A 12421-nucleotide genomic window follows, 5' to 3' on the forward strand; every position below is an offset into this window, starting at 1 on the left:
ATCACTCACCATCACTCTTCACTCATCCTCGTCATCGTCAAACGCTATCCTCGTCATCATCATTGTCATCATCCTTGTCGTCATCATTGTCATCATCGTCGTCGTCATCATTGTCATCGTCGTCGTCGTCATCATTGTCATCATTGTCGTCGTCATCATCAATGTCGTCATCAGAATTACCACCAATATAATCTTCATCGCATCTGTCATCATCTGCCACACCAGTGATGTAGGGTTGAATTTACATGTCATGACGTCAGAATACAGTGATGGATTGAGTCCTGACGTCAGCCACTTCTCTTACGTTGGATTTCTTCCCATGAGGACAGAACGGAGATTTGGTGTTAACACAACTTACAGGACGGAGATGTTGACGTTAACACAACTTACAGGATGGAGATGTTGACGTTAACACAACTTACAGGACGGAGATGTAGAAGTTAACACAACTTACAGGATGGAGATGTTGACGTTAACACAACTTACAGGACGGAGATGTTGACGTTAACACAACTTACTGGATGGAGATGTTGACGTTAACACAACTTACAGGACGGAGATGTTGACGTTAACACAACTTACAGGACGGAGATGTTGAAGTTAACATAACTTACAGGATGGAGATGTTAACATTAACAGAACTTACAGGACGGAGATGTTGACATTAACAGAACTTACAGGATGGAGATGTTGAAGTTAACATAACTTACAGGATGGAGATGTTGGTGTTAACAGAACTGACAGGACGGAGATACTGACGTTAACACAACTTACAGGATGGAGATTTTGACGTTAACAGAACTTACAGGACGGAGATGTTGACGTTAACAGAACTGACAGAACGGAGATGTTGGTGTTAACAGAACTTACAGGACGGAGACGATGACGTTAACAGAACTTACAGGACGGAGATGTTGACGTTAACACAAATGACAGGACGGAGATGTTGGTGTTAACAGAAGTTACAGGATGGAGATGTTGACATTAACACAACTTACAGGATGGAGATGTTGGTGTTAACAGAACTGACAGGACGGATATATTGACGTTAACACAACTTACAGGACGGAGATGTTGAAGTTAACATAACTTACAGGATGGAGATGTTGGTGTTAACAGAACTGACAGGACGGATATATTGACGTTAACACAACTTACAGGACGGAGATGTTGACGTTAGCACAACTTACAGGACGGAGATGTTGACGTTAACACAACTGACAGGACGGAGATGTTGGCGTCAACAGAACTTACAGGACGGAGATGTTGACGTTAACACAACTGACAGGATGGAGATGTTGACGTCAACACAACTTACAGGACGGAGATGTTGACGTTAGCACAACTTGCACGACGGAGATTTTGACGTTAACGCAACTGACAGGACGGAGATGTTGGTGTTAACACAACTGACAGGATGGAGATGTTGACGTCAACAGAACTTACAGGATGGGGATGTTGACGTTAACACAACTTACAGGACGGAGATGTTGACGTTAACGGAACTTACAGGATGGAGATGTTGGTGTTAACAGAACTTACAGGATGGAGATGTTGATGTTAACGGAACTTACAGGATGGAGATGTTGAAGTTAACAGAACTTACAGGATGGAGATGTTGGTGTTAACAGAACTTACAGGATGGAGATGTTGACGTTAACACAAATGACAGGACGGAGATGTTGACGTCAACACAACTTATAGGACGGAGATGTTGACGTTAGCACAACTTACAGGACGGAGATGTTGACGTTAACACAACTGACAGGATGGAGATGTTGAAGTCAACAGAACTTACAGAACGGAGATGTTGACGTTAACAGAACTTACAGAACGGAGATGTTGGCGTTAGCGGAGTTGGGCCACTGCCACGTGGAGCCGTCAGGCAGAGCGTTCAAGCCGATCCACCAGTCTCCCACAGGTGGACGGTACCGCATGTAGTTACGACACTGATTCACGATGAAGTCCTGCAACACACACACACACACACACACACACACACACACACCAGTCAGTTTCCTTCAATTAGCTTTAAAGCCACCAGAAACATGAACTGACGACTGCTTAACCAACTAACTAATTAACTTACCAGCTACCTCTAAGAACAGACTCAAGGACTGACTAAGTGACTCACTCACTCACTAACTGATAGATAAGCAGGAGAAATGAATACACCAAACAAATTACCGCGTCAAACCAAGAGAAAACTCTGACAGTCCACAAGTAATACTGGAAAGTGATCATCGTTTCTGGACTGGTGGCTGAGTCCACTGGGGTCTCTCATTGGTCTGATGCTTGCCCACCTCCCACCTCACCCACCATTTCTGGAGTGATCGCCTGGAGGCAACGCGTCCGCCTAGGAAGCGAGAGAATCTGAGCGCACTGGTTCGAATCACATCGGCAGTCCCCAGTATTTTCTTCCCATCCACTAGACTTTGAGTGGTGGTCGGAAGAGACGATAAACCGAGGTCCCGTGTGCAGCATGCATTTAGCGCATGTGAAAGAACCCACGGCAACTAAAGGGTTGTCCCTGGCAAAATTATGTGGAAAAAAAAATCCACTTCGAAAGGAAAACAAATAAAATTGTAGGCAGAAAAAAAAAAGGGTGGCGCTGTCAGTGTAGCGACGCGCTCTCCCTGGAGGGAGCGGCCGGAATTTCTGTTGTGATAAAAAGAGTACTGCATATACAAATGGAAATACCCTCTCCTGTGTGGTATCTATGGTAACGAGATCGGCATCCAGGTTCTGGCAGCGTGCTCTGGCATCGCTCCACGTGCGGGTGACGGGGCCCGTGTTGAACAGGTAGCACGACCGCTGCCACTGCGTCCACCCCGGGTGGCACTGAGAGGCCCCGCCTGTATGGACACAACACCACAGGGTACAACACGCCAGGGCAAGACAGAACAGGACAGGTACAGGTTAGAAATAGAATAGTACAGGGAGGACATGGCAGGACAGGACAGGGCGGACTGTAAATAGAACAGAATAGAACAGGACAGGACAGGGCGGACTGTAAATAGAACAAAATAGAACAGGACAGGACAGGGCGGATTGTAAATAGAACAGAATAGAACAGGACAGGGCAGGGTATCTTGCAAATACAACAGAATAGAACAGGACAGGATAGGGCAGATTACAAATACAACAGAATAGAACAGGGCAGGGCAGATTATGAATAGAACAGAATAGAACAGGGCAGGGCAGATTATGAATAGAACAGAATAGAACAGGGCAGGGCAGATTATGAATAGAACAGAATAGAACAGGGCAGGGCAGGGCAGATTACAAATAGAACAGAATAGAACAGGACAGGGCAGATTATGAATACAACAGAATAGAACAGGGCAGGGCAGATTATGAATAGAACAGAATAGAACAGGGCAGGGCAGATTATGAATAGAACAGAATAGAACAGGGCAGGGCAGATTATGAATAGAACAGAATAGAACAGGACAGGACAGGGCAGATTATGAATAGAACAGAATAGAACAGGACAGGGCAGATTATGAATAGAACAGAATAGAACAGGACAGGGCAGATTACAAATAGAACAGAATAGAACAGGACAGGGCAGATTATGAATAGAACAGAATAGAACAGGGCAGGGCAGATTATGAATAGAACAGAATAGAACAGGGCAGGACAGGGCAGATTATGAATAGAACAGAATAGAACATGACAGGGCAGATTATGAATAGAACAGAATAGAACAGGGCAGGGCAGATTATGAATAGAACAGAATAGAACAGGGCAGGGCAGATTATGAATAGAACAGAATAGAACAGGGCAGGACAGGGCAGATTATGAATAGAACAGAATAGAACAGGGCAGGGCAGATTATGAATAGAACAGAATAGAACAGGGCAGGGCAGATGATGAATAGTGCCGAGTAGAACAGAACAGGACAGAACAGAATAGAACATGTTCAGTTTCAAGAAGGTGTCAAAAGTTGCGGACTGATCCATATGCGCTACACCACATCTACTGCGTTAAAAGAAAACCGGGGGCGGGGGGTGGGAAGAAAAGAATGACAGCTGACATTCACATTGACCCAGTGACCAATCAGGCTGTGACAGTCTGTCATAACCAGGGGCACGGTGTGTCATAACCACAGGCACAGTGTGTCATAACCAGAGGCACAGTGTGTCATAACTACAGGCACAGTGTGTCATAACCAGAGGCACAGTGTGTCATAACCAGAGACACAGTGTGTCATAACCAGAGACACAGTGTGTCATAACTACAGGCACAGTGTGTCATAACCAGAGGCACAGTGTGTCATAACCAGAGGCACAGTCTGTCATAACTACAGGCACAGTGTGTCATAACTACAGGCACAGTGTGTCATAACTACAGGCACAGTGTGTCATAACCAGAGGCACAGTGTGACTGTCATAACTACAGGCACAGTCTGTCATAACCAGAGGCACAGTCTGTCATAACCAGAGGCACAGTGTGACTGTCATAACCAACAGTCTGTCATAACCAGAGGCACAGTCTGTCATAACCAGAGGCACAGTCTGTCATAACCAGAGGCACAGTGTGACAGTCTGTCATAACCAGAGGCACAGTGTTACTCAACGCCGTGTTTCAGTGCATGACTCATCCAAACCAACTGTAAACATAATTATGATGAATATTCACTTTGCGCAACACATAACAAACATCCAAACCAACTGTAAACATAAATATGATGAATATTTACTTTGTGCAACATATAACAAACATCCAAACCGACTGCAAACATAATTATGATGAATATTCACTTTGCGCAACATATAACAAACATCCAAACCGACTGCAAACATAATTATGATGAATATTCACTTTGCGCAACATGTAACAAACATCCAAACCGACTGTAAACATAATTATGATGAATATTCACTATGCGCAACATATAACAAACATCCAAACTGACTGTAAACATAATTATGATGAATATTCACTTTGTGCAACATATAACAAACATCCAAACCGACTGTAAACATAATTATGATGAATATTCACTTTGCGCAACATATAACAAACATCCAAACCGACTGTAAACATAATTATGATGAATATTCACTTTGTGCAACATATAACAAACATCCAAACCGACTGTAAACATAATTATGATGAATATTCACTTTGCGCAACATATAACAAACATCCAAACCGACTGTAAACATAATTGTGATGAATATTCACTTTGCGCAACACATAACAAACATCCAAACCAACTGTAAACATAAATATGATGAATATTTACTTTGTGCAACATATAACAAACATCCAAACCGACTGTAAACATAATTATGATGAATATTCACTTTGCGCAACATATAACAAACATCCAAACCGACTGCAAACATAATTATGATGAATATTCACTTTGCGCAACATATAACAAACATCCAAACCGACTGCAAACATAATTATGATGAATATTCACTTTGCGCAACATGTAACAAACATCCAAACTGACTGTAAACATAATTATGATGAATATTCACTTTGCGCAACATGTAACAAACATCCGGATGTTTGTGTTTGCTTGCATGCTTTTTTCTGCTTATCTTTTTCGGGGCGTGGGAGTGTGTGTGTGGGGGGTGGGGGGGTGGGGGGGCTCTTCTGTTTGTCCTTTCAGTTACGGAGTCTGTTTCGATATCTGTAAATACATGAACTTGCTTTCTACGGCTCCTCTGTTTGCTTATTGGAGTTATCTACCATCCACCATTAACCGAGTGGAGAAAAATGTTATCTACCCTCCACCATTAACCCGCTGGATAAAAAAAAAGAAGTAGTTATCTCCGATACTTGCTATACCGTTTGCAACGTATATAATGCTTACTGGTGTTTAGACAATTACTGGCGATTAGACAACAATGGGTTTTGATTAGAAGAGAATGGGTCTTCATTGGAGGACAGTGGGTCTTGATTAGAAGACAATGGGAATCACTGGTCCCGACTGATAAACTGGATTCCTTCTTGTTGTCACGTATTGGACAGACTACAGCACCATCACGTGGTGTATATTGTCTTTATTATAGCTATACGTACAAAGTGCATATCGCTGATCTTGTGACACTACTGGTGAACTTCATATTTTACATATTAACTGTTCCTATGTTTGTGTGACATCACATACATAAAATGTGTACAGGTTTAACAAGAACTGACATGTTGAAGTTATCAAAGACAACAAATCTTGGCTGGAAGTTCATCAGTATTGAATCGTTCTGCAAATGTTAGGCCTTTGATCTATATCTATAGGCCTGTTAATTGGGAAAACGTACTTCCGACAAACAGATCAGAATGTGACGAAAGAACTGGACTGTCACACACACACACACACACACACACACACACACACACACACACAGAGAGAGAAAGATTTGGGCATTGCCCTCATCACTTACTGCATAATGTCCACGAACATCTATCTGATTCAACAGTTTTAAAGGACTGATTGAGTCTATCTGATTCAACAGTTTTAAAGGACTGCTTGAGTCTATCTGATTCAACAGTTTTAAAGGACTGACTGAGTCTATCTGATTCAACAGTTTTAAAGGACTGGTTGAGTCTATCTGATTCAACAGTTTTAAAGGACTGTTTGAGTCTATCTGATTCAACAATTCTAAAGGACTGTTTGAGTCTATTTGAATCGACAATTTTATTAAAGGACTGAATGAGTCTATCTGATTCAACAATTCTAAAGGACTGCTTGAGTCTATCTGATTCGACAATTCTAAAGGACTGCTTGAGTCTATCTGATTCAACAATTCTAAAGGACTGGCTAGCTCTATCCGATTCAACAATTTCAAAGAATCTACACTTGCAGTTGTCACTTATCAACATGTTACAGCACGTATGTGCACATTGGGATTTTGTTGTTGTTGTTGTTGTTGTTTAAAGTATACACAGAGATGTCAACTTCCGCTATTATTTGGAGAGAAAGAATCAGAATTGTCCATCACTGAACGTTCGTTTTCACAGATGCCGACAGCGAGAAGCCTCTTTTTCATGTCAACCTTGATCGGACACACGGGTTGGCAGTGAAGGACCTTCAGTCTGTGCTGTTCAGTGTTGGAGAATCTATCCAAAACAACAGATTGTCCGGAGTAATTATCCTGTATTTAGCCTGTAAATGCGTTAGGCAATTTTGTTTGATTTGTCGAATCCGAATAGTCCTGGTAAAGACAGGTTTGAAACTTCGATATGTGTACATTATGATCATAGGGCAATGAAAAAACAAAACCCCAAACACTTTGATATGCCTTTATTTTTTATCGTAAAACATTGGGGGAAAAAACACTTTGATGTGCCTGCATTATGATCGTAAAACAATGAAAAAACTTTGAAAATTTTACATTATAATATGGATGATCGTAAAACAATGGAAAAACTTTGATGTGCCTACATTATGATTGTAAAGCAATGAAAACACTTTGATGTGCCTACATTATGATCGTAAAACAATGAAAAAACTTTGATGTGCCTACATTATGATCGTAAAGCAATGAACAAACTTTGGTGTGCCTACATTATGATTGTAAAGCAATGAAAACACTTTGATGTGCCTACATTATGATCGTAAAGCAATGAAAACACTCTGATGTGCCTACATTATGATCGTAAAGCAACGAAAACCCTTTGATGTGCCTACATTATGATCGTAAAGCAATGAAAACACTTTGATGGGTCTATATTATGATCGTAAAACATTGGAAAAACTTTGATGTGCCTACATTATGATTGTAAAGCAATGAAAACACTTTGATGTGCCTACATTATGATCGTAAAGCAATGAAAACCCTTTGATGTGCCTACATTATGATCGTAAAGCAATGAACAAACTTTGGTGTGCCTACATTATGATTGTAAAGCAATGAAAACACTTTGATGTGCCTACATTATGATTGTAAACCAATGAAAACACTTTAATGTGCCTACATTATAATCGTAAAGCAACGAAAACCCTTTGATGTGCCTACATTATCATCGTAAAGCAATGAAAACACTTTGATGTGCCTACATTATAATCGTAAAGCAATGAAAACACTTTGATGTGCCTACATTATGATCGTAAAGCAATGAAAACACTCTGATGTGCCTACATTATGATCGTAAAGCAATGAAAACCTAATGTGCCTACATTATGATCATAAAGCAATGAAAACACTTTGATGTGCCTACATTATGATCGTAAAGCAATGAAAACACTTTGATGTGCCTACATTATGATCGTAAAGCAATGAAAACACTTTGATGTGCCTACATTATGATCGTAAAGCAATGAAAACACTCTGATGTGCCTACATTATGATCGTAAAGCAATGAAAACCTTCTAATGTGCCTACATTATGATCATAAAGCAATGAAAACACTTTGATGTGCCTACATTATGATCGTAAAGCAATGAACAAACTTTGGTGTGCCTACATTATGATTGTAAAACAATGAAAACACTTTGATGTGCCTACATTATGATCGTAAAGCAATGAAAACCTTCTAATGTGCCTACATTATGATCATAAAGCAATGAAAACACTTTGATGTGCCTACATTATGATCGTAAAGCAATGAAAACACTTTGATGTGCCTACATTATGATCGTAAAGCAATGAAAACACTTTGATGTGCCTACATTATGATCGTAAAGCAATGAAAACACTCTGATGTGCCTACATTATGATCGTAAAGCAATGAAAACCTTCTAATGTGCCTACATTATGATCATAAAGCAATGAAAACACTTTGATGTGCCTACATTATGATCGTAAAGCAATGAACAAACTTTGGTGTGCCTACATTATGATCGTAAAGCAATGAAAACACTCTGATGTGCCTACATTATGATCGTAAAGCAATGAACAAACTTTGATGTGCCTACATTATGATTGTAAAGCAATGAAAACACTTTGATGTGCCTACATAATGATCGATGTGGGCTGCTTGAGATAGAGTTACTGTTTCCAGTACACAACTTTCGGTTCGACAAACACTAGTTTCCGATGGTGAGCAAAAGTCTGATATGAACTGAAGAACAAAATTAATCTGACAATAGACACGGGTAAAATCGTACTTTTTTATTTTATTTTCGGAGAAACGATAGAGTTTGTTGGGTGCATTCACGTCCGGCTTTTTTACTTCTTTTTTTTTTTTTTAATGAATGGGTCGACAATGCTTCAAAAATAGTGCAAACCAGGAGAGAGGATCGATATCATTAACTGTCCACTATCTGTATCAGAAAGTTACGTTTTCTTAAAAAAACAAATTGGCAATGGAGGGCTAGAACAGTTTGGTTACCCTCCTAGAAAGTCACTGGACACCACTGACCTGTATAGAAGTAGGTCACTGGACACCACTGACCTGTATAGAAGTAGATCACTGGACACCACTGACCTGTATAGAAGTAGGTCACTGAACACCACTGACCTGTATAGAAGTAGGTCACTGAACACCACTGACTTGTATAGAAGTAGGTCACTGAACAACATTCACCTGTATAGAAGTAGGTCACTGAACAACACTGACCTGTATAGAAGTAGGTCACTGGACAACACTCACCTGTGTGAAGGTAGGTCACCGAACAACACTCACCTGTGTGGAGGTAGGTATCTGAACAACACTCACCTGTGAGAAGGTAGGTCACTGAACAACACTCACCTGTGTGGAGGTAGGTATCTGAACAACACTCACCTGTGTGGAGGTAGGTCACTGAACAACACTCACCTGTGTGGAGGTAGGTCACTGAACAACACTCACCTGTGTGGAGGTAGGTATCTGAACAACACTCGCCTGTGTGAAGGTAGGTCACTGGACAACACTCACCTGTGTGGAGGTAGGTCACTGGACAACACTCACCTGTGTGGAGGTAGGTCACTGAACAACACTTACCTGTGTGGAGGTAGGTCACTGGACAACACTCACCTGTGTGGAGGTAGGTCACTGAACAACACTTACCTGTGTGGAGGTAGGTCACTGGACAACACTCACCTCTGTGGAGGTAGGTCACTGGACAACACTCACCTCTGTGAAGGTAGGTCACTGAACAACACTCACCTGTGAGAAGGTAGGTATCTGAACAACACTCACCTGTGAGAAGGTAGGTCACCGGACAACACTCACCTCTGTGAAGGTAGGTCACTGAACAACACTCACCTGTGTGGAGGTAGGTCACCGAACAACACTCACCTGTGTGGAGGTAGGTATCTGAACAACACTCACCTGTGAGAAGGTAGGTCACTGGACAACACTCACCTCTGTGAAGGTAGGTCACTGAACAACACTCACCTGTGTGGAGGTAGGTATCTGAACAACACTCACCTGTGTGGAGGTAGGTCACTGAACAACACTTACCTGTGTGGAGGTAGGTCACTGGACAACACTCACCTGTGTGGAGGTAGTTATCTGAACAACACTCGCCTGTGAGAAGGTAGGTCACTGAACAACACTCACCTGTGTGGAGGTAGGTATCTGAACAACACTCACCTGTGTGGAGGTAGGCCACTGAACAACACTCACCTGTGAGAAGGTAGGTCACTGAACAACACTCACCTGTGTGGGGGTAGGTCACTGAACAACACTCACCTGTGTGGAGGTAGGTATCTGAACAACACTCACCTGTGAGAAGGTAGGTCACTGAACAACACTCACCTCTGTGGAGGTAGGTCACTGAACAACACTCACCTGTGTGGAGGTAGGTATCTGAACAACACTCACCTGTGTGAAGGTAGGTCACTGAACAACACTCACCTGTGTGGAGGTAGGTATCTGAACAACACTCACCTGTGAGAAGGTAGGTCACTGAACAACACTCACCTGTGTGGAGGTAGGTCACTGAACAACACTCACCTGTGTGGAGGTAGGTATCTGAACAACACTCACCTGTGTGAAGGTAGGTCACTGGACAACACTCACCTGTGTGAAGGTAGGTCACCGAACAACACTCACCTGTGTGAAGGTAGGTCACTGGACAACACTCACCTGTGTGAAGGTAGGTCACTGAACAACACTCACCTGTGTGGAGGTAGGTCACTGAACAACACTCACCTGTGTGGAGGTAGGTCACTGGACAACACTCACCTGTGAGAAGGTAGGTCACTGGACAACACTCACCTGTGTGAAGGTAGTTCACTAAACAACACTCACCTGTGTGGAGGTAGGTCACTGAACAACACTCACCTGTGTGAAGGTAGGTCACTGAACAACACTCACCTGTGTGAAGGTAGGTCACTGGACAACACTCACCTGTGTGAAGGTAGACCACCAACAGCAGTGCCGACACGGTCTGCCGGAGACACCTCATGGCGTCGTCAGCTTTCCGCCACTCTCTCTGCTGCTCTGGTCTGTTGCTTCAGCCTCCTCCTCTCTATTGCTCTGATATATCTTTCTGGAGTCACCCCGACATGGACACCAGTGACGCAGAGATGGGGTTTGTCGGAGAGGTTGAGGTCCACTTAACAGGACCTCACACTAGGGGCGACTCGACACGGTTTTTGAACGTACCACTCAGGTAAGAAAGCTAGAAATAGAAATTCAAAATTTAGTCCAAACGCGACATAACTATGCAGCGAAAATAATAAGATAGAGTCAAACAGCACGAATTTCAGACAGGCACAGTTCTAACCCAGCACCAATGCTGTCGAGTTCTATCGTTAACGCTGTCCAATTCTAGGTCTGTCGAGTTCTATCGTTAACGCAGTACACTTCTAGGTCTGTCGAGTTCTATCGTTAACGCAGTACAATTCTATGTCTGTCGAGTTCTATCGTTAACACTGAATTCAATGTCTGTCGAGTTCTATCGTTAACGCTGTCCAATTCTAGATCTGTCGAGGTCTATCGTTAACGCAGTACACTTCTATGTCTGTCGAGTTCTATCGTTAACACTATACAATTCTATGTCTGTCGAGTTCTATCGTAAACGCAGTACAATTCTATGTCTGTCGAGTTCTATCGTTAACACTGTACAATTCTATGTCTGTCGAGTTCTATCGTTAACGCAGTACAATTCAATACAATCACTTTTCCTCAATCACTTGTGGAATTCAAGTACTGCCTACAGCTGTTACAAACGGACACTTCTGTGTTTGTCGGTGAGCAAGTGGACAGATGGTGGAAGACCGGGTGAGCAAGCAGCACTGTGTTCCATGCAAGCTGACACCCCCTGAAGCTGTGGTGGCTGCAGTGTGACTGACTATCACCCTGCCTGTGGAACGGGTGGGTCGGGGTGGTGGTGAACGGGTGGATGAGGGTGGTGGTGAACGGGTGGATGAGGGTGGTGGTGGAGAACAGATAGATCAGAAACAGGTCAGATAGATCAGAAACAGGTCAGATAGATCAGAAACAGTGGTGTGGGGCGAGGGGTGGGGATGGGGGGGAGGGGCGGTGTGGGGGGGAGGAGGGTGATGGGGGGAGGGGGGTGATGAGGGAC

General features: G+C 42.7%; 1 protein-coding gene across 4 annotated transcripts in view; it reads right to left on the minus strand.

Annotated features, from left to right (window-relative positions):
• LOC143290371 (macrophage mannose receptor 1-like) overlaps window positions 1-12206 on the minus strand; it is a 123853-nt gene extending 111647 nt beyond the window's left edge. Inside the window, exons 1-4 of one of the 4 annotated variants that reach the window (XM_076599746.1) lie at window positions 12068-12206; window positions 11239-11512; window positions 2701-2855; window positions 1831-1967 (exon numbers count right to left, since the gene is read on the minus strand). In XM_076599746.1, coding sequence (XP_076455861.1) covers window positions 1831-1967; window positions 2701-2855; window positions 11239-11296 — 350 coding nt within the window. In that variant the 5' untranslated portion in view covers window positions 11297-11512; window positions 12068-12206. Of the gene's footprint in view, window positions 1-1830; window positions 1968-2700; window positions 2856-11238; window positions 11513-12012 lie in introns of all 4 variants that reach the window. The other 3 variants (XM_076599745.1, XM_076599748.1, XM_076599747.1) reach the window with 3 other exon arrangements.
• Window positions 12207-12421: the final 215 nt, after the last annotated feature.

This window comes from Babylonia areolata, chromosome 15 (genome assembly GCF_041734735.1).
Source record: "Babylonia areolata isolate BAREFJ2019XMU chromosome 15, ASM4173473v1, whole genome shotgun sequence".
Taxonomy (NCBI): Eukaryota; Metazoa; Mollusca; class Gastropoda; order Neogastropoda; family Buccinidae; genus Babylonia; species Babylonia areolata.